The following is a 21,704-nucleotide window of genomic DNA, read 5'->3' as shown; positions in this document are numbered from 1 at the left end:
CATCTTCCCCACATCCATCTTTGTCCATCTATCCATCCACCCCACTCACCACGCACACATTCACATTGCGTGCATCCATCCAAATCAACCAGCATTCATTTGCATCCATACCCGCCCATTATGCATGCATCCTTGTATCCATTCACCCAGCCGCCCATGTCAATATACTCAACCATCCTTCATCCATCTTGTACATATCCCCATATCTGTCCACCCACCCATCCATCATCTCTGGAGGACAGAGCAAATGAGGTATTCCCTATGCTTAAATACATCAAGAGCAATAATATTCCTTAAGGAGCTTCCTGCTATTTTTCTCAAAAGGAAAGGATAAGACGGAATCCACATCCCTCCCCGTATGGCAAGGACTTTCCAAATCATGGAGAAAAAAATTTACTTTTAGTAATCCCATTTGATAAGGGAATTCTCCGTACAGGCAACCCTTAGATAAACTTAGGCAAAATAAAAGGTTTACAATCAAAAGACCGTAATATCTGTCTGCTGTGCTTTGGGGAAAGATTGTGAATTGATTCACAGGTTTCTCTGTTTCATTGTATCTTTTTCTGAGTTGGGTGATGCTTTAAAATTAGCATGTATTTACAAATTAAACTGCACAAAGCACTAATATCCCTTATCAACAAACAAACAAAAACCAGAAAAAGTGGGCTTCATTTGTTTACCTGATTCAGCGACCCACTGTTAAGAAAAAACCTGGGTAAGGCTCACTGTGCCTCTAGTGGTAGGCATCTGAAATTGCAGGCACAGTGCAGTGGATTTTACCTTCTAAGCTTCCAATCACAAACTCACAGAGCTCTGTGCACACTCTAAGGATTACCCTTGGGAAAACATTTGTATCTTAACACGCAGGAAAAAGAGGTCCCAGTGTTGTGCTCCTGTCCCACAGACCCACTCTGGGACTTACCGAGATTTCTTTTCCCATGCCGATTTGGCTGAGGTTGGGCTTCATGCCTGTACCCATTTGCCAGATTATTGCCTCTGCTGGTTGAGTTTTGAAAGGCCACTCCCTGGCGTGGAGCTCATACCAGATTGTACTGTTGGTAGACATGGAAAGGACGAAAGGACGTTGGTGTGATACAATGTCATTGATGACTCTCTAACCTCTCACCAGCACACAGCTCCTAAGCCAACCCCCTGGGTCAGCCATTCCTCTCCTGCTTTACCCCCAGTGGGGTTGGCATTTTGCCACTGGGATACTACTAAAGCTTTCTTAGAAGTAATGCCTTAAAATGCATCTTCCTGATTGTGTCTGTGGCAGTGGGGAGCAGGGTCTCTAGTCTGTCAGAAACGTCATCTACCAGGAGTTTCCACACCAGAACCAACGCTGCTGCCTTTCCTTGAATGTCAAGGACTATGAGCTAAACATATCACCTTTCTGGATGAAGCTGTCCAGCCTCAGCTAACTCCTTACAGCAATGAAAACCAGGCTAATACAAAACTCAATCCTCTGGGGCAGGGAGGGGAGAGGATGCTTAGCGGTGGGGTGTCATGGGAGGGGCGAATCCTCTTCTTGTCAAGGGCCACTTGGATGCTTATAGCACCATCCATGGGCCGTACATGGTTATCAACTTAAAACACTGCCCCTGCCACTAATGCTTTGAGTTTCAAGTCCTGCTGTCAGTTACCTCAGCATGGCCAGAGCAAACAACTTGGTGGACCTTTGTTTGTGTTTTTTTACTTTTGACAAAAGTATCATTCATTTCAAAGTACAATGTTGTAGTTTCTAAGCCACACACACGAATGTTACACTCCTCACATAGAGTCAGCACACAAAGTGCACATGGGCTGAACCAAACACTGTCACCTTCACTCACTGTTCTCATGTTCACCGACAAGGACTCTCAGCTTGGGTCTGGCCCGGCCCTGGGTGTTATGGGCATTTGGGAAGTGAGCCAGTAATCGGAGCTCTTCCTTTCTGCCTCTCACAGAAATGGCAATGTTCTAGAAAATCTAAATCCAGGGCTGGAGTTGGGGTGTTGTAGGTTTGGATCCTGCCTCTGGCAGTCACTACAAGACATGTCATTGACTCGTTGGAAGCCTCGACTTCCTCACCTGTCAACTGGGGACAACACAATCCCTGCCTGTACAGATTCCATAAGACAGCTCCACGCTGAGCTCGGCGGACTTTGAAAAGTTCGTTTTTGTTCCACATCAGTCCTAAGCATGAGGTTCCCAAGCAACAAGATGCACCTAATTGGCAGGAAACCAAGAGCGCCAGGTCCTTCCGAACTCAGCAGCAGCAGAAATAAAAGCCTCATTAAAACTTCCTTTCAAACCCAACTTCCAAGACAAACTCACTTGAAAAAAGCTGCTAAAGATGAAAACTCCAGCGGAAAACCAATTACTTTGGTACATTTTGTTAATTGCATTTTTTTTTTTTTGCTAAATTTACACTAAAACACACCAACTTCATCATGGCAATTTGGTTTAAGATAATATCTAATGAGTTAAAAGATCTGGCCCAGAGTTAATCCAGGCCAAGTGACAGCCTGAAGGGCTTCAAATGACACACCGAGAATTCAGAGTTTCCAGAATGTGCCCTCTCCGGGATGTGTGGCGAGGAGGCTGCGTTGGGGAGCGGGGGGAGAGGGGGAGACGTTTTAGGGGAGACAGTTTCTCTCATATGTACACACATCTGTAGGCTGCAGCTTCCCCAGCAGCAACCCCTAGCCCCTGCTACCACTCCACGGAAAAGGGAGGACCAGGGTCAGTGTGGCTGCCTGGGGCATGGGAGCAAAGACACCCTTCTGGCCTCCCATGACACCATGCCCTGCCCAGTACAGCTGTGTGCTAGACATTTCTTCCGCATGCCCAAGGACAACCCATTCTCTCATGTGGCCACAGTTCCTATTGGCTGACAAGTTAAACATCTCTTTTTAAAACTCTTAAGTGTACAGGTGCACCTGCCTTATGGCTGGCTAAGGTAGCTGATGCTCACTCAATATGAGCTTGATTTTTTTGAGCATGCCCAAGTCCTGCCTCTCCTCCAGGGCCTTGATCTTGGGGAAGGATACCACTCTCTAATTGGTTACTGAAGACTGGAATCTGGGTGCCGCTCACCACCCAACACCAACTCCCAGCCCTATGTGCTTGTACCCATGCTCAGCCTTGACCTCCATGGCTGCTGACCCTATGGAGCCGCCAGCCTCTTCCCACAGCTCAGACTCTCAGTATGCCCTTCTCCGTTCTGTTTCTACACAGCAGCCAGTGTGGTCTGATGGATCCGAAGCCCAAATGATGACTGCAGTGCTCCATGCTTCTAAATAGCAATCAATGGCTCCCTAGTGCCCCAAAGATGACATGAAAAAAAACCCTTAACTCTGCCACTAGTTCCCTACACAAACGACTCCATCCCTCTCCAGGCTCTCATATCTCAGCCCCAGCCTCATTCTTTCTCTGAATCTTTGTCTATCAACTTCTCCTACCCTCATTCTTCTCCTACCCTCATTCTTCTACCGGTTCCTCCCCAGGGAATAAATGACCCCCTTTTGCTTTTGTGCTTTCTATGTGGAAAACCTCTGATGCCGCTGATGGTGCTCTCGGTTTTCTGTCAATCAGAGGTGGGGTTGTATCCAACCTGTAACTCACGATCCTGAGCTGCTTCCTCCTGGGAGTGCTCCCTGTCCTCCCAGCTCAGACTGGATTCCTCTCTTATTCCCAGTGTGTGTGTCCCCAAAATGGCATCAAGCATACTTGGCCAAACCTGACTGCCTCCTTGTCTCACACTAGACAAGGCAGGGGAGGGACCTGGGACCTGCACATCTCTGAATGGCTCCTTCCTGTAACGTTACATGCAAGTCAGATGCAGCAACTTGCATGTAAGAGGGGCCATGTGGCAGGAGAGTGCAACACACCTCACTGACCACAATCCCCTCCCCACTGCCCATGCAATGTATCTGGGAGATAGAACCCTGAATGCTGTCATCACAACTAAATAAAAAACGTTGAAGCTGATGGATATGCTACTGCTTCATTACCCAATATATACATGGACCAAAATACCATAAGCATGTCTAATTATGTGTCCTCAAACAGTCAATGCAACTTAAGAAAATACCAAAGCAGACAGGGTGAGATGAGATCACGGACTGCAATGAGGCTTTTAAGCTGCAACACTGTAGGTCACTAAGTGGCCCCATGTTCTAACGGGCCAAGGTCTCTTGCCAACAACCCTATGAGTGGTCCTCTTGGAAGGGGCTTGACTGTAACCTCCCATAAGCCTCCAGGTCAACTCATGATAACGCATCTAAGTGGCTGGTGTCATGGCACAGTGGGTTAAAGCTGCCTCCTGACACCAGCACCCCATATGAGTGCAGGGTTCTGTATAGCTGCTCAGCTTCTGATCCAGCTCCCTGCTAATGTGCCTGGAAGAGCAGTGGAAGATGATGGCAGGAGTGCTTAGGCCCCCTACTACCCACATGGGAGATGCAGATGGAGTTCCAGGCTCCCAGCATTGGCCTGGCCCAGTCCTGGTTGTCGAGATCATTTGAACCAGCAGATGGAAGAAGTTTATGTCTCCCTCTGCCACTCTGCCCCACACAAGTAAGAATAAATCTTAAAAGGAGAAATTCTGAGCTAAGTCCTTCCCAAAAATTCTGTTTTAAGTTGTGAAGTTAGGGGTATCTGTTATATAATGCAATATACTAACACAAGCCCAAATCTTGTACTTCCAGTATTGCGCAGTGTTGGCTGATAGCAGGCATCCATCTAACAGCTCTCAGATGACTGAGTGAATGAATGAACGAGGCAACTGTCATGGCCTCACAGGTGAGCATGCAGGTGTTAGAGTCCTTCCTGCCACTCCACCTGACTTAGACCCCCTCCCCCCCGAATCGCAAACAGATGGCCCCACACACAGGTGCACTGGTGCTTCCAGGATTACTGAAGGCAGGCTGGGAGGTGGCCTGTGCCCAGGACGTGGCTCTCCAAGGCCGGGACAGAGCCTACTCACCCAAGTGCAAAGACGTCTGAGTGCTTGGAGAAGGGAAGCTTGTCTTCCTCAGTGTCTGGGGACAGTTGGCGGATGATCTCCGGTGCCAGGTGGCACAGCCAGCCATTCTGGATGCGCAGTTTGTCCTCCCGTCTACAGAAGCAAAGTACAGGGTGAGCTCCATTTCCCAGCCAGGAGAGCACCAGGTCCCGATCATGGACTTCTAGTCCTGGATCCATGCTTTCCTGATGCCTCCACTGGGCACAGCCTGACTTTGACCTTGAGGTTGAAACTAAGAGGGAGGTGCAAAGAGGCTGGTATGCTAAGAGACATCAACACTGAAACCCTTTCTTGGTCCTATCCTCTCTGAGGCAGCCAGCCCTCTGCCCACTCATGTTCAATAAATGCCACTGATTCTCTCTCTCTGTGGTAGTATCATCATGGAAAGGTATTGTGGGTAATGCCGCTCTTTATGGTACCCAGAGGGGGCAAGAATAGCACATTCCTCTTCCTTCCAAGTTAAAGTTAACATGGCACATTGTGGCTCAATAGACTAAATTCTCCCCCTTCAAGTACTGGCATCTCATATAGGCACTGGTTCGTGTTCTAGTTGCTGTACTTCTGATCTAGCTTCCTGTTTATGGCCTGGGAAAGAAGTGGAGGATGGTGCAAGACCTTGAGACCCAGCACCCAGGTGGGAGAGACTCATAAGAAGCTCCTGGCTCACGGCTTCAGAATGGCTCTGTTCTGGCCATTGTGGCCATTTGGAGAATCAGCCAGTGGATGGAAGATTTCTTTCTCTGTAAATTTTAAATTTGCCTTTTCAATAAAAATAAATAAATCTTTTTTTTTTTTAAGAAAAAAAGTTAACTTGGCACAGGCATATGCAATGAGGGGCTACCAAAGCAGATAACATGGTTCTAGCTGACTCCTTATTAACAATTAACTCCTCTTATCTCCTGAAGATTCTCCTTATGTGTGAAAGTGACCTCTATTTGGGGCCGCACGCACTTGGGTGGAAACCCGAAAAAAGGGTTGTGGGAGAAGCAGCGATATGGAGTCACTGCCACAGTCACGACTCCGTGTTGTCTTTGGAGGGTGGCTCTGTCCAGGAGCACTCTCTGGGACACTGGCCACCCATCCACCTTCTGCGTTCCCCTGCCAGGAGCTGCCTGGAATGCATGTGACAGGGAGAAACACAGCTAAGGGCACACTGCCAAATGCATCCTCGGTCAGGGCTTCTCAGCCATGGCACCAGTGGTGATGTTCCAGACTATACCCATCTGCGGTGGAAGCTGCTTTGTGCATGGTAGGGGGCTGCACAATATCTCCATAATCTATTTCCTAGAGGCTAGCGATGCTACTCGCCACGTGTGACAACCAAGAATGTCTCCAGACATGGACGGAAGTCCCCTGGGGTGGAAACAGCGCCTGTTGAGAATCAGTGTTCCGATGAGGCACAGTAAGGAAATGGCCTGAATGTCAGCACGTTGATGGTGGTAATGCAGTTTGCACCTGTGTTTCTGTCTGGGGCAGAACACAGCCTCTGCTGGAAAACGGAGTCCAAACCTCCTGGAAAAATTGCTGACTTGTAAGAGCTGAATGGGTTCTTGCTTCTAGAACCAAAGATATTTGCAGAAGACGAACAATCTGTCTACTGCTTACCAACTGTGGGGCTCTAAGCAAAACCGAAGAATTCATTTTCACACCTGCAAGTTGAGGCTGTTGCTTTGTGCTTCGCAAGGCTGGTGCAAGGATTAAAATGAGACAGTGCACGTCACAGGGCAGTGTCAGCTGCCAGGGTCACATGATCTTTGGGCATCATTATTACACTATCCACTGCTTTTCTTTCTTTCCTCCATCCATCCATCCATCCAACCACCTAACAACTACCCGTTCATCTGTCCATTTGTGTCTGTCCACTCAGTTGGCCTATCTATCCACCTACTTACCATGAAAACTCAGAGATGGACTTGAGACCAGAGCTCCAAGGAAAAGGGGCCCTGGCCTGGGTCAGTCAGCATTCTCCTGGCAGATCAGGTTATTGGGGTAGGGGGTGGGGGGGGGAGGATACAGCTGCTACAAGGTAACTCTCTCATCTTTTCTAAAACATCCCTGCCATCTCTTCTTGACTCAACAGGTCATCACTCAGGGAGAGGAGCTGGAGCTGGCCACACACAATCATCAGCTGTGGAAGGTGTATGCACATCCTTGGGAGAGAGCTGAGAGCCAGGCCTGGCACAGACACCCCGGGGCATCCTGTCCCTATGGCAATAGGCCTACCCATGACAACCCGAATCATTTTCATTACCATTATTGTTATGATTAATAACAGGCTGTGGGTGGCTGGCACCACAGCAGAGGCATGTTAAATGACACCTTTTCTTGATGAAGCAGAACAACTGTGCTCCAGGTTCTGTGTCATGTGCAGAACATTTTCTCTCTCTCTCTCCTCCCCCCCCATGATGCCACCCCGCATCCCTGGCAAAGGCTGGTTAGGTCTCCCTGGACTGGGCACAGGCAACACCCCAAGCTTTGTGTGAGTGGAGGACAGGAAGGCAGGTCACTCTTGCTAGATTGTCCATCTCAGCGAATCTTTAGTGACCCAAATGGGAGGGGTACTGTCCCTGTTTCACAGACGAAAAAACAGAGGCTCAGAATCATCCAAGGCCTCTGCCAAAGGCTGTAGAGGTGACATGTGACAGAGTTAAGACATGTGTCAGTGTCTAGAACCCCAGAGAGAGTGGGTGTTCCGCCTTGGGATGAAGACCCTTGTGCCCCACACTGCAGCACCTGCATTTGAGTCTCCACTCAGGCTACTGATTCCAGCTCCCCACTGATGTGCACCCTGCAAGGCAGCAGATGATGGCTCAAGTATTCAGGTCCCTGCCACCCACAGTGGAGACCTGCACTGAGTCCCCAGCTTCCAGCTTTGGCTCAGCCTAGCCCTAGCAGTTTTAGACTTTTGGGGAGTGAATCGGCTGAAGGCAGCTCTCTCTGTCTTCCTGCCTCTCAAAGGAATGGATGAATGAACAATTACATATGTAACAGTCAGAGATGATATGTATCACAATTCTACAGAAATTTCTGGAGAAGTAGCACCATTAGGCGCAGGCACTGTGGCATAGTGAGTTGAGCCACAGCTGCTGTGCCAATGACATCTCATATGGGCATGGATTGGGATTCAGGCTGTTCTACTTCCTAAGAAGCTCCATTCTAAAGTGTCTGGGAAAGCAGTAAAGGATGGCTCAAGTGTTTGGGCATCTGTATGTGGGAGATCCAGAAGGAAAACCTGGCTCTGGAATGGCCCCATTTCAGCCATGTGGCCATCTGCAGATGGAAGATCTCAATCTCTCTCTATCTCTCTCTCTCTCTCCCCTCTATAACTCTACTTCCAAACAAATAAATAAATCTTAAAAACATATATCACGAAATAGCATCCTTAGAAAACGAAGCTCTAAATGAAGCCTTCTCCATCCCTTCAAAATAGTCCCAGCATGGTTGGGACCATTACTGCCTTCCCCACACCCACACCATCAGCTGAGGGAACTGAGACCCAGAAAGTTAGCTGTATGTTTAAAAAAGACAAGCTGCTGTTGTCTGTCTCACAGTGGACTGGACTGGATACCCTCAAAATTCATGGACTGACAACACCAAGCCCACTATGACCTTATTTGGTAAGCTACACTTCTGTGTATGCTTTCTTTAACTTTTACCTTTATTTTATTATTATTATTTTTTTATTTGCTTGAGTAAAAGATGAGTAAATGAGTAAAAGACACAGAGAGCTACCATCCACTGGTTCACTCCCAAAATGCCTGTGATAGCTATGGATGGGTCAGGCCAGAGCCAGAAGCTAGGAACTCTATACTAAGGCAGTTCCATGTTAGCAGGAAACTAGACTCAGCAGAGCTGGAACCTGGCCCTGGGCATTGTGATCTGGGATGCGAGTGTCTCCAATGACGTCTTAGCCACTCTGCCAATGGCCACTCCTCCAAGTATCTGTGAACTCACTTATTGTTCTTATTTTCTTATTTGATGCACTTTTACACAGTTACAGAGACTGCCTGGATGCTTTCCAGGTGGAGTAAAATCCTTTTTTAAAAAGTGGGACAATTTTGCTTTCTACAACATCTCATGGGAAGAAGCACATTGAGTTTTGCTAAATGTCAGGCATCTCGCTCAGATTCAAGGTATGACAGGGCATGAACTGAAGCCATCTTGGGGAGCCTGCACTGGACCGCAAAGGAGCTGGGAGTTCCCCATGTAGGTGGAGCCGCAGTATAAATAAGAGAACATCTGGACAGAGAAATTATTCACCTTAAGTTGCATGGTTAGAATAAACATGTGAGGGTTTCAAGCATGTGTGTGTGTGAAAGAGAGACAGAGAATTCCAAATTAAGTCGCCAGGATATTCCTTTTGAACTATGGCTATTAAACTGGGACCCAAACTGCTTTCCATACGGCCAGCTCAACATGGTTTGCTCCAAGAAGCTGATGGTTCCAGGATGGTTAGTGGTTTTCTGGGGTGATACTGGGGAGGTGTACACAAGGGAATATCAATCACAGACCAACCGTACCTCCTCTTTGTCAGGCATTTGCTGCGTCTAAGGCCATGGGTGGAAACTCAACTGTTAGCTCACACAGGCCCTCCGAGGCAAGCATCCTCCTACTCAACGTTTTCTTGCAGACAAGGAAACAAAAAGTTCAGAGGCACCATGCAATTTGACCAAAGTCACAGTTAATTAAGCGGCAGAGCTGTGTCGGGCCCCAGGTGGTCTTGCTCTTAATCATATTCCTGCTGCACTAAAATTCATTAATTCCTAAGAAAACTTTGAGCCTGGGCTCATGGGTGAGCTCAACATCTGGGTGAGTACTTGGCAGAGGAAGAAAGCTCTTCAGTCAAATTCAAGGGCACATCAGGCTTTAGAAGATTAGGGGATGCTCCATACCAATTCTACGGACTCAGTGGCACCATTTCCAAGACAGGTGAGCCAGGTGCTGGCCCCATGGGGAGAAGAGCCATAACCTTGGCCTCTTTCTTTGGCATAGAACTTCCCAGCCCATGAGCACCATCTATCAAAAACCCTTCTGGGGCCTTCCACCACCTCTTCTTACCTGCCAGCCTGCAGCACCCCGGAAATGCTGAAGAGCCCAAAGTCAGTGATGACAACTTTGCCATTGTCATAGAAGACATTCTTTGATTTGAGGTCCTTGTGAAGGATTCCCTTGGCGTGAAGATAGCCCATACCCTGCAAAAAGCAAGGGAGCAGGGAGTCGCCAGTGGACATCTGTGTGTTTGCTACCATGCTGGCATGAGCATGCACTTCTCATCTGGCTGACACACCTCCCCAGTGAGACCATGTTCAGAGTGTTAAGTATGAGAGAGGAAAGGTGAGAGCAGCATGGCAAGTAGCAAAGGGTGGGGCTCTCTCGTAAGTCACAGATCCACACCCCACTTGCGCACACCCCTGCCAAGCCATTCCCATTTAGTGAGGGTCCCAAGCCATTGCAAAATGCACCAAGTGCCCCAGGAGATGTCATACAACCCAGTAATCAAGAACACAGAAAAGGGTCTATTGGAGGTCTAGCTCAAGGCTGAACACCTGGAGTTTTTATCCTTTTTGTGAGCTCTTTCGTCTTTCATTCCTTCTGGCAGCTCGGTACTAACAGTTCCAATGGTAAAGAAAAGCTCAATTACAACCGACCTACAAGGCACCTGTCAGAAAAACACTGGATGCTCTTGCTTGTTTTAATCCAAGACAACATCCAGCAGTTTGATGGTTCCCTAGCAACTGTGAGAAAGATGGCTCATACTCATGGGAATTTAGGGACTCAAGGGATAAGGACAATTGAGCTTCCTACAGATGGGCATCATCATGCCTTGCCCCTGGTTAAGTACCATGGTGATAAGGCATGGAAACCAAACACTGGCAGACCATTCCTAGTGGTCAACACAAAGTTCTTATGCACACACGGTTTGGTATTTTCCAGGTCAGGTCTAATTTCTTTGGAGGCCAACCTGGTATCTAAAGTCCAATTGACTCTCTGGAGACTCAATACAGCTTTGAGGGGCTGCTCCAGGTGGGAGTCGGAGTGGGGTGGGAGTTGAGTCTGAGAACAAAAAGATGGTTGAGTGCCTACTGTACCTTCACAATTTCTTGGGCAATTTGTCTGGTTTTGTTGACATCCAAGACGATCTTGGCATCCCTCACCACGGAATAGAGTGTCCTTCCCTTACAGAGGCTGAAAAACAGAAGGGCGAGGTCAGCTGTGACAGTTGTTAAGGAAACTCATGGTAGTTAGGAGAAGTGACAAACAATCACTAAGAAAAGGCACTGTCAAGCCTGAGAGATCCTAGATCTGGGGTTGCATCTGAGATGAAGATCTGGGATAAAGTTTCTAATAAACTCTTCTGCAACATCACCAACTTCCTGGCAGACCAGGATGTTCACAGCCCCTAGCCCAGGCTTGCCTTGGTGTGCCTTATCCAGGCTCTCTCCTGGAGCAAGGCAGCAACCTTCAGGTTCTCAACGCCTCTTGGACAGCACTCTGTCATCCTCAGTTCCAGCTGCTCCCACTCACCTGGGGGAGCTGCCGGTTTGTGGGGATCAAGAAAGAAAGGCAAGCTATGCAATGGCTGATGTATCGTTGGCAAATGATGCATTCAGGCCATTAGACAGGGGTGTACAAACATCAATAGAATGACCCCAAGCACAGACACTGATCAAGATGGAGGGTTTTTCAAAACTATTTTCGGCCTCATTGAGTTCATTTTGAGGACCAGTGGTTCGGGATGAATGATGGCATTCTGCAGCAGAAGCAATGTGGCCTCATTGAGTCACCTGTGCTCTCATCAGTTCTGTTTCTCCTTCAGGAGCTCAGTTCCTGGCACACAGAGGATGGATGCTCAATAAGCAGACAAGAGTGAGTGAGTGAATGAATGATGAACTATCCAATGTTGGCAGAAAGAAGAATGTCATTATGAAAATTCCCCATCTATGTCAAAATTACAACTTGATTTTTTTTCCTTTTTAATCCATGGATTCATTGCTAAAGTATTGTAGGAACTGTATTCATCCATTAAGTATGTATGGAGCCGTTGTTGGGTACTAGACTTTTCTAAGATTGTATTTCCTGAGGTTCAAATAGGAACTCTACTCGTATGTGGGATCTCAGCATTGGCCCCTTGCTGTGTAGTTTTGGATACTGGATATCCAATATCTGACAATTTACCCATCCTTCATCCATGCATCCATTCCCCCATTCGTCCATCCATCACCCCTTCCACCCACCCATTCCATATTCCTTTCCTTCCCTTTCATCTATTCATCCCAGTTTTCCATCCATTCACCTTTCCCTTTCTCCCTCCTCTTCCCTCCCAGCCAATCCCATCCTTCTACCTACCCAGCCTACCTTTCTGCCTTTCATCCAACCCATCCTTCCTTCCCTCTTCCATCTATCAACTCACTCCTACCTATCCATCCATCCATCCGTCCACCCATCCCATCCTCTGCCCAGCCTGCCTGTTTTCCATTCATCTATCCACCCACTCACCTATCCGTCCTATCTATTTATCCAACAAATCCATTCTATGCAGGCATCTACACAACCAAGACACTATTTTTCAACCATCCGAGATTTTTGGATTATGATTTGTTTCTTCACCTGCATAAGGTGAGATTCTTAGGATATCTGACTCACAGGGAATCTGAATCACCTGCCCAAGGTTATCCTGTAAGTGAACAGGAGGCAGCCATGATGACTCAAGGTTGCCCCTCAGCCCTGTTGCTGCCCAAGGCAGTGTGTCTGCTGTGGCTGCTGGAGGAGAGGAGGTAGCAGGGGGCGCTGAACAGCCAATTAAGCCATATTGACATTTACATATTCGAGATGGCAGAAACCGTGGGTGGATTCTCTCCCCTGGATATTTGTTCTTGAGCAGCCACCTCCACTCATTACAGGAGAAAGCCCAGAAAATACCAGCCCCATTTCAGGCAGGCAAAAAAAATTATCCCAAGGGCCTCCAAAACATCCTGCGCCTCCTGCACACAGTAACCATGTGGAAGCCACACATTCCGTGTCTCTCTCTCTCTCTCTCCTCTATTTACTTTTATGCAGCAGACACTAAAGTCTTTGCTCTTCTTTTTACCCCATGACCTTGGACTGACCCAAGATGACTAGTGGGACTAGAAACGATTGCAACCACAGTTTGCTATGCCTATTCAAATGAAATATACAAGCAACTGACAGCTATCCAGTCCTTCTGTCCTGAGTATACACCCACCAGGTGTCCATCCTGATATTTTACCCCCAAACGTGCCAGAATATACTGGAATGCTAACAGCAACTATTTGGAAAAGCCCCAACCAGGAACCAAGGAGTATCTGAGTATTTGTGCCCTTTCCAAATCCATGTTTTGAAATCTGAACCCTAAGGTAATGGTATGAGATTTAAAATGAAGTGGGGACTTTGGTAAGTAATCTAGTTGTGAGAGTAACCTTAGAAAAGTGGCTCACCTACCCTCTATCACGTGAGGACACAGTAAAAAGGTGAGAATTTGTAACCAAGAAGCAGGTCTGCACCAGAACCTGGCTGTGCTCGGATTTCATCTTAGAATTTCAGCCTCCAAAACTGCGAAACACATTGGGGGGTGGGGGGTGGAGGGGCGCTAGCGCAGTGGCAGAGCAATCCTCCCCTGTGGTGTCAGCATCAATATGGGTGCTGGTTTGTGTCCTTGCCGCTCCAATTCCCCTCTGGCTCCCTGCTAAAGGCCCTGGGAAGGCCCAAGTCATGCATTATGGCGTGGTGAGGAAGGCCACCATCTGCGACACTGGCATCTCATACGGGCTCTGGCACCAATCCTGGCTGCTTCACTTCTGATCTAGCTCTCTGCTAATGCTCCTTGGGAAGCACCAAAAGATGGTCCAAGTACTTGGGCCCCTGTGCCCACCAGGGAGACCAAGACAAAGCTCCTGATTCTGGCTTTGACCTGGCTCAGCCCTGGATGTTGCTGCTGTCTAGGAAGTGAACAGCAGGTGCAAAATCTCTGACTTTCAAATAAAATAAATACATCTTTTTCTCTCAAAGATGTATTTATTTTCATTAGAAAGACAGACTTACAGACAAAAGGTGAGACAAAGATCTTCCATTTTCTGATTCTCTTCCCCAAATGACCACAACTGCTGGAGCTGAGCTGACCTGAGGCTGGGAGTCAAGAGATTCTTCCTGGTTTCTCACTTGGGCACATGGTCCCAAACACTTGGTCCATCCTCTGCTGCTTTCCTAGGCCATAAGCAAGGAGCTGGATGGGAAGTACAGTAGCTGGGACATGAACTGGTGCCCATATGGGATGCTGGCTCTTGAAAGCAGAGGAGTAGCCAGTTAAACCATGGTGTGGGCCCAAGTAACTCAATCCTTTAAAAAAAAATAAGATATTGCAGCAAAATGGATTTCATTGGAAACCATCGTGTTCAGTGAAACAAGCCACTTTAAAAAAGACAAATATATGTTTTCTCTGATTTGTAGTGGCTTATATAGAATGAAATGGTCACTTTGGGATAGGATTGTCATTTTTGGCCCATGTTTATACTCCTGTGGAATGTGGTCTTCCTACTTCTTTCTTGTTGAATATTATGATTAGTGGTGAATTAAGCCTGTGAATATAGAGTGGATGAAAATTATGCCTTTGCCAAAACCGATGAAGAAAGGAGAGGCGGGGCGGGGGGCATGGGGAGGAGTAGGGGAGTGGAGGGAAGTGTGGTTCATGGAACCGCACCTATGGAATACACAAAATCTCTTTAGCTTCACAAAAAAATTAACAACAACAAAAGCTATTTCCAGTAAGCTAGCCTTAAAGGCACACATCAGAGGCAACGAGCCGTTACCATCCAGGAAGCTCATCCCTGAGGCCTTCTGTCCACTCAGTGGCCTGGACTGCAGGCTGGGATTCCTGTAGCCACCACTCCCTTTCCTTCCTCCAAGCTGACAGTTACGAGGCCCAGAGACCCGGGCCTGAGCGGAAGAAGCAGGTGAAGCAGTATGAAGAGGAAGAGGCGACATTGGAGCTGTCCCTCACTCTGTGCCACCATGCGGTGCTCTAGTTGAATGGGATGCAGCAGGAGGACCCTCAGCAGAGGCTGAGCAGGTGCCGATGTCTTGCTGCTGGCCTTCCCAGGTGCCAGAACCAAAGCCAAATAACTGCTGGCGCTTTCTAAAGGAGCTTTATTGTGGTGCAGCAACTAAAGATCAGCTAAGATACCTCCTCTCACAGCGGGTACAATCCCAACCCTGCACCACAGCCAATCAAGCAACACCAACTTCTAGGGGGTGACTGTGTCTCTGCTTTCTTGGCTTATCTGTCCCTGAGTTTGTCTTTGGGAAGTGCTCTAGCAGACTCTACTGAGGGTCGCACATGGTCCACCTGGGCTGAGGAGTGTTGGGTTTGCTGGCACACTTGGACACTTGCATACCCTATATCCCACCGCAGAGCCTTTTGGGCCACAGGCCTCCTCTGTTGTAGCGCTTTGCACTTGCTGACTTCCTGCACTGACATCACCCACCTAGATCCCAAACTGGTAGGTGTTTAAACCCAAGGCCAGCAGCGCTGACAAACTTGAATGGGCATTAGGAGAGCTTGTTAAAACAAATGCCCCTCTGGGCCCGGAGGCGTGGCCTAGCGGCTGAAGTCCTCGCCTTAAATGCGCCAGGATCCCATATGGGCGCTGGTTCTAATCCCGGCAGCTCCATTTCCCATCCAGCTCCCTGCTTGTGGCCTGGGAAAGCAGTCGAGGACGGCCCAAAGCTTTGGGACCCTGCACCTGCGTGGGATGCCTGGAAGAAGTTCCTGGATCCTGGCTTCGGATCGGCATAGCATTGGCTGTTGCAGTCACTTGGGGAGTGAATCATCGGACAGAAGATCTTCCTCTCTGTATATCTGACTTTCCAATAAATAAATAAATCTAAACAAAAATGCCCCTCTCCTTAGTTTCTGATCCAAAGGGCCTGTGGTATGAATTTGCATTTCCAGCAAGTACTTGGTCAGTACTGCTGCTGCTGCTGTTGCTGCTGCTGCTGCTGCTGCTGCTGCTGCTGCTGCTGCTGTGGGGAGTTTGGAGACTCTAGTGTGAGAAGTACAGTTCAAGGCCACTTCCACTTCCCAGAGGCTCACAGATCCCCGGCTGGGCTCAGCAGCATCAGCTAGGTTCAGTTCACCAGCTAGGCTCAGCATCACCAGCTAAGCTTAACACCATTAGCTAGGCTCAGCATCACCAGCTAAGCTCAGCATCTCCTTCATGAGTGCTGGCATGGGCCCGGCACTGTCTCAGGTGCTAGAAAGAGAGAGATACAGTTCCCCAGACAAACAGACCTTGGTCCTGAACCCCACTGGGCTGACTGTGTACTGGAGGAGGTGGAAATAAGCAAGCAAGCATGCCAGCACATGGGAGCTCAGGGAAGCATAGAGACAAATAGATGTATGGGACACAGAGGGGTGGAACTAGGGGCTCCAAAGGGCATCTCCCCACAGCTGCTCTCCTTTAGAGAAAATCACAGCTGGCCAGAGACTTGTCCTTGGCTCAGTTCAAGTTCATCTCCTGCAGCAGGCTTCCAAGTCAGCTACAGTGTGGGGACGACTACTTAGTGTCAAGGCAAGCTTTGCCTATGGTCTTTTTTTATTTATTTTTTATTGGAAAGGCAAATCAGATTTATGGAAAGAAGAGACACTGACAGAGAAGATCTTTCATCCACTGATTCACTCCCCAAGTGGCTGCAATGGCTGGAGCTGAGCCGATCTGGGGCCATGAACCAGGAGCTTCTTTCAGGTCTCCTACACAGGGTCCCAAGGCTTTTGGGCCGTCCTCTACTGCTTTCTTAGGCCATAAGCAGGGAGCTGGATGGGAAGTGGGGCAGCTGGGACATGAATCAGTGCCCATATCTTAACTGGTGAAACAGACCATGAACTGAGCCCAGTACCATGGTATAGTAGGCTAATCCTCCAATTGCAGCATCAGCATCCCATATGGGTGATGGCTTGTGTCCTGGCTGCTCCACTTCCAAACCACCTCCCTGCCTGTGGCCCGGGAAAGCAGATGAACATGGTCCAAGTCCTTGGGGCCCCATACCCATGCAGGAGAACTGGAGGAAGCCTCTTGGCTCCTGGCTTCAGATTGGCTCAGCTTTGACTGTTATGGCTGTTTGGGGAATAACTCAGCAGATGGAAGATCTTTCTGTCTCTCCTTCTCTTTATGTAAACAAATCTGCCTTTCAAAAAAAAAGGATCATGAACCACAACCACATCCAATCAGCAAAGACACTTACAACCTCCTGCCTGCACAAAGTACCACAGGAGACAAAGGCCTGGATGAGATCATTGCCTGACACTTCCAGGGCTGGACACTGCAACACTAGGAATTCTTGTTGCTGCTTCACCCAAACCACATTTATTTTTCCAGCTGAATAGTAAACTGAATTATCGTTTTTAAAAATGTACACACATATCACCTCATTTATATGCATTAAAAATCCACAGAGAGGCCTGATCCCGGAGTGTTAGCAGAACTACTGCCAGCCTCTGGGATTAGCAAGTGCAAACCTGTTTTTTCCCCCTCTGGCCTGCTTATCTCCCTTTTCTAGTTTTTCTCCCACTAACACGTCTCATTTTTGTCAATTGAGAAAAAAAGGACGAAATGATGGGTAAAAAGCACCTCTGAGTCGGAGAGTGTGAAACCCCCTTGCATATTTATCCTGTAAACAGTTTGGGAATTTCTAAGGGAAGGACCAAGAAGCTCCAAACCTGAGGCAAATCCGTACTTCTCCTCGGAGCTCAGCCTGCGTGGGGGCACTCTTGGGCTGTCCCTTTTGGATGGTGGGAAGTGCTCCTTCTGACATGTGCACAGGGCTGAGCAGGAACTGGGGCATGGCGAAGGTTGGGTGCTTAGCAGAAAGCTGTCCCCTTTGGAAATGGAAGGGATCACAACTCAAGTCAAGGAAACCAACTTCTCCCAAGCTCCCAGGATGAACCTTATGTGCATCTTATCCAACATCCTTCTCTCTGGGAGCCCCAGGTTAGAGTCGGAGGCACTTATCACCCTTCCATGTTTCCTACGAGGAATTCAAGGCCCAGAAGGATGTATGAGCATTCCTTGCTGGGATAGAAGAATAGGAGCTGGCTGTAGGCTGTCCAGAACAATTGTCCGCACTGCTATAGGCCAGGAGCACAGGCCAGAGATGTGCAGCGGTACAGATGTTGCTTCTGTGGCTGGGCTTTGAACACAGGATTTACCCTGTGGGCCAAATTTAGCCTAGGGTCTGATTTATACTGTCCATGAGCTAAGAATGATTTTAACTCCTACAGCAATTCCACAAAGTATTTTGTGACACATGAAAGTTATAGGAAATGCAAATTTCAGTGTTAGTAATTAAGTCAGACCAGCACAGAGCCACACACCTTGTTTGCAAATTGTCCTTGGTTGCTTTTGTGCTGAGTAAGGGATGGTGAGAGAACTGACAAGCTGGAAATACTTACTGCCTCAACCTTTACAGAATATGTTAACCTCTGCTCTTAAAAAAAGGGAGGGGGAATAACAGAAGATCGGGGTTACTGACGGGATTTTGATCAGGCTGAACCATTCTCCTCTTTTGGGAACCGGAGACAGGCAAGGCCAACAGAATTTTCCATTCATTTACCTACTTGTTCATTCATTTTTTTTTTCATCCAACCACACATGCTTGCATGCATGTGTCAAGCTAACACTTCCAGATCCCCTACCTTTTGGGTCCAATGCTAGGTCATGGGACACTGAGTCTGGTGGCGGGCTGGGGGTGGGAGGTGGGACAGGCACATGGCATAAGACAAAATGCCCATAAGTGTTGCAGGGGTAAAGGTAAAGCTGTATGGGACAGAGTTGGGCTGATGTGGAGAAGCAACGAGAATTGGGGCCAGAGGAGCATACGGGAACCTATCTGCAAACCTGTGTTACACAACAATGGGGACAGGCAGGGCCACCTGCTGCTGCCAGGGTCAGTAAGGATGTGGCCACCCTGGACACCCTGTCACTCAAGAGGGGAAGTGATGCCAAGTCAGCGTTATATAGCTCCCATGCCTTTCAGTTTTCTGCTTGCTTCTATTCCTGATACCTGCCCAAACTCTGATCTCACGGCCTAATAGAGGCTTTTCAGGCAGCCGCTGGACATTCAATGAATCGATATTCATCCAAGTGAATCCAATCCTGAAGTGCTTCCTTACAGACCACTGGTTTGAATGGGGCCACCATGGGGGGGAACTGGCCTGACCACCATGGCAGGGGATCACTGTAACTGCATTGAAAGCCACAGGTGTAACAGGCATTTGTGCACAGGGCATGGATGTGTGCACCCTCATTCTGGGGGCGAGGGTGTGTCTGTGTCCATCGCTTTGAGCACATGTGGTAGCATACATGCATGGTTGTATATGCATGCATGGGGCTTTGCATCGACTGTACTTCTGTATACATAGGTGCCTGTCTATAGCTATGCCTAACTACACCTATTCTCCTATTCTGTGACTGCAGTTCAGGAAAACAGTACGGGTGTTATGCCAGCTGCAGAACTAGCCTCTTCCATCTTTGGGATAGCACTCTGAGCCTACATTTCCCCTGGGTCTTGCAATGCTCCCTAATCAAAGACTCCATTTTAATTTGGGGGATAAGGAGATGCATTTGGCAAGGCAGCTGAGATGCTATTTAGGATATCTGCAGCCCAGACTGGAATGCCTGGATTCAGGAAGCCAGCTCTCCACTTCTGACTCCTCCTAGCCTTCCTCCACTTTGTTCCTTCCCAGATACATGGACAACAACATGGTGAGACCGTGCTGTAACAGGCTCTGGTCAATGAAAAGGGACACTTGTCACTTCCTAACTGGGGTGTTTTGAAGCCCATCCACTGCCTGATCTTCCAGTGTGTTTCTTCCTGTGCAACTTAGACCAAGGTGGAGCTCGGTGATACACAGTGCTGCAGGAATGGACTAGGTTGGATCTCTGAGTAACAGCATGGAGGAGAGCCGCCCTGAAAGATTGCCCAACCTACTGCAGACCTCTGTGAGTGAGAAACAAACATTCCAGGGAAGCCACACAGATGTCTAGGGTTATTTCCTAACACAAAGCACATACACAAAAGTTGATATAAGCAGCTTGCTTTGCACACAGAAATACTGTCTATTATGGGGGACTGGTGGATCCTCACATACGAAGTAAGTGGTGCCACGAGAAGACAATAGAGAGCGCAAGGGGCAAAAGCACAATCAACAAAATCAAGATCCAGGGATGAGGGTCAAGTTTCCACAATCAACACCATCAGGAGAGTCAAACCCTGGATGGAAGTTGTGTTCTCCTTGATGTGGAAGAACTGTGGCTCTTTTGCAAACGGACATCCCCATTTGCAAATAACTGTCGTGGTGTGGTTTCAAAGAACCACAGGCAAACGGAAATCAGTGCTTGGTGTGATTCAGTTTCATGGTTTTGTTAATAGCTTTCTCTTGCTGCCCACAGACAGAAAGCAAGTCACCCCAGGGATGGGACCTTGCCTCGCAGTAATTTAAAAACTAAAGAAATGTCCTGAGAGATTAAAAACATGGGACCAATGCCCCAAAAGGTTGTCATGTGACAATGCTGCATCTTCATGGGAAAGATGAAAACCCCATGTAATCCTATTACAACTATTTCCATCAGTCGCCAAGCCTCACCTTGGTAATCTTTCAATTGAAAGTCCTGTCATTCCCCTCAAAACCCAATTTTGATGGTGCAGGAACAAAATGTAAGTTTGTGCCAATTTCTTTGAGATGAGCAAAAGCTGCCACTTGTGTTCATCTGGAGTTCTTTTCTGCCTTCAAGCACTGAAGTCCAAAGTACTGTAAAAATGTACAATGTCCAACCTCCCAGGTCCCTTTAATTCCACAAGCACTTGAGCTTCCATCCACAAGGCTTTGAGGGGGAAAACCCAGGCACTGTGGGATGGAATGTGAGTATTCTAACCTGTGTCCTTACTGGTAAGCCAAGCACCTCTACCAAAACAGGAATCTTAATAAGCCAATGTCCAATTGCCTTAGAAGCCAACGCCCATGAGTTTCTGGATACTTCTGGGGGTTTTCAGCAGGGCCCAGGACAGGAGTTGGGATGTACACAATGAGAGAGAAGACGAGTCAGACCATTCATGTCACACAGCTCAAACCCAGAGTCCTGAACTCATGTCAGTTTCTATTCTACCCTTCTCCCCCTCCACCAGTGTGAAAGCCACCACATTATTTCAGGCACACTGCAAGGTGGATGGGTGTACTTGGTCCTGCTGTACAGCGAGGAAATAGAAACTCAGGGTTTAAGCAGAACATGGTGGGTACTGCCCCTTTGCTGGAGACTTGCTTTCAGGCTCCTCTGTTTCTCATCAGATCATCTCAGCCTGCTGCTCAGACCTAGTTGTGTTTTTGTTGCTTGAACCTATGGAACTCTGGGCAAACAACAAAACATCTTGGAGCCTGATCTGTGAAGCATGACAAAGCATCATATTTACCTCTGCTCAGGGTGGCTGTGATTACATAAAGTGTGAACAGCCCACTCACCCATGCCACCTGGTACTCAGTAAGGCTCAAGAGTGCTAGACTTTAATTACTATGATTCATCCTCAAGACTTGCTTTTGCGTCCATCATACACCCCCTCCACCCCAGCTGCTTCCACTGCTCCCACCCAACTGAACTATTTATACTTCTCCGAATGGGACATCTTCTTTCTC

At 48.0% G+C, this 21,704-nt stretch overlaps 1 protein-coding gene across 1 annotated transcript in view; it reads right to left on the bottom strand.

Annotated features, from left to right (window-relative positions):
• The window catches only part of KSR2 (kinase suppressor of ras 2), a 287,775-nt gene that overhangs the window by 227 nt on the left and 265,844 nt on the right, over positions 1-21,704 (bottom strand). The window contains exons 15-18 of the mRNA XM_040986872.1: positions 11,098-11,194; positions 10,067-10,200; positions 4,970-5,101; positions 923-1,052 (exon numbers count right to left, since the gene is read on the bottom strand). Coding sequence (XP_040842806.1) covers positions 923-1,052; positions 4,970-5,101; positions 10,067-10,200; positions 11,098-11,194 — 493 coding nt within the window. The remainder of the gene's footprint in view (positions 1-922; positions 1,053-4,969; positions 5,102-10,066; positions 10,201-11,097; positions 11,195-21,704) is intronic.

This window comes from Ochotona curzoniae, unplaced genomic scaffold (genome assembly GCF_017591425.1).
Source record: "Ochotona curzoniae isolate NIBS_2020 unplaced genomic scaffold, NIBS_Ocur_1.0 contig_46, whole genome shotgun sequence".
Taxonomy (NCBI): Eukaryota; Metazoa; Chordata; class Mammalia; order Lagomorpha; family Ochotonidae; genus Ochotona; species Ochotona curzoniae.
The sequence above is the reverse complement of the archived record's forward strand: the minus strand, read 5'-3'. Positions and strand labels throughout refer to the sequence as shown.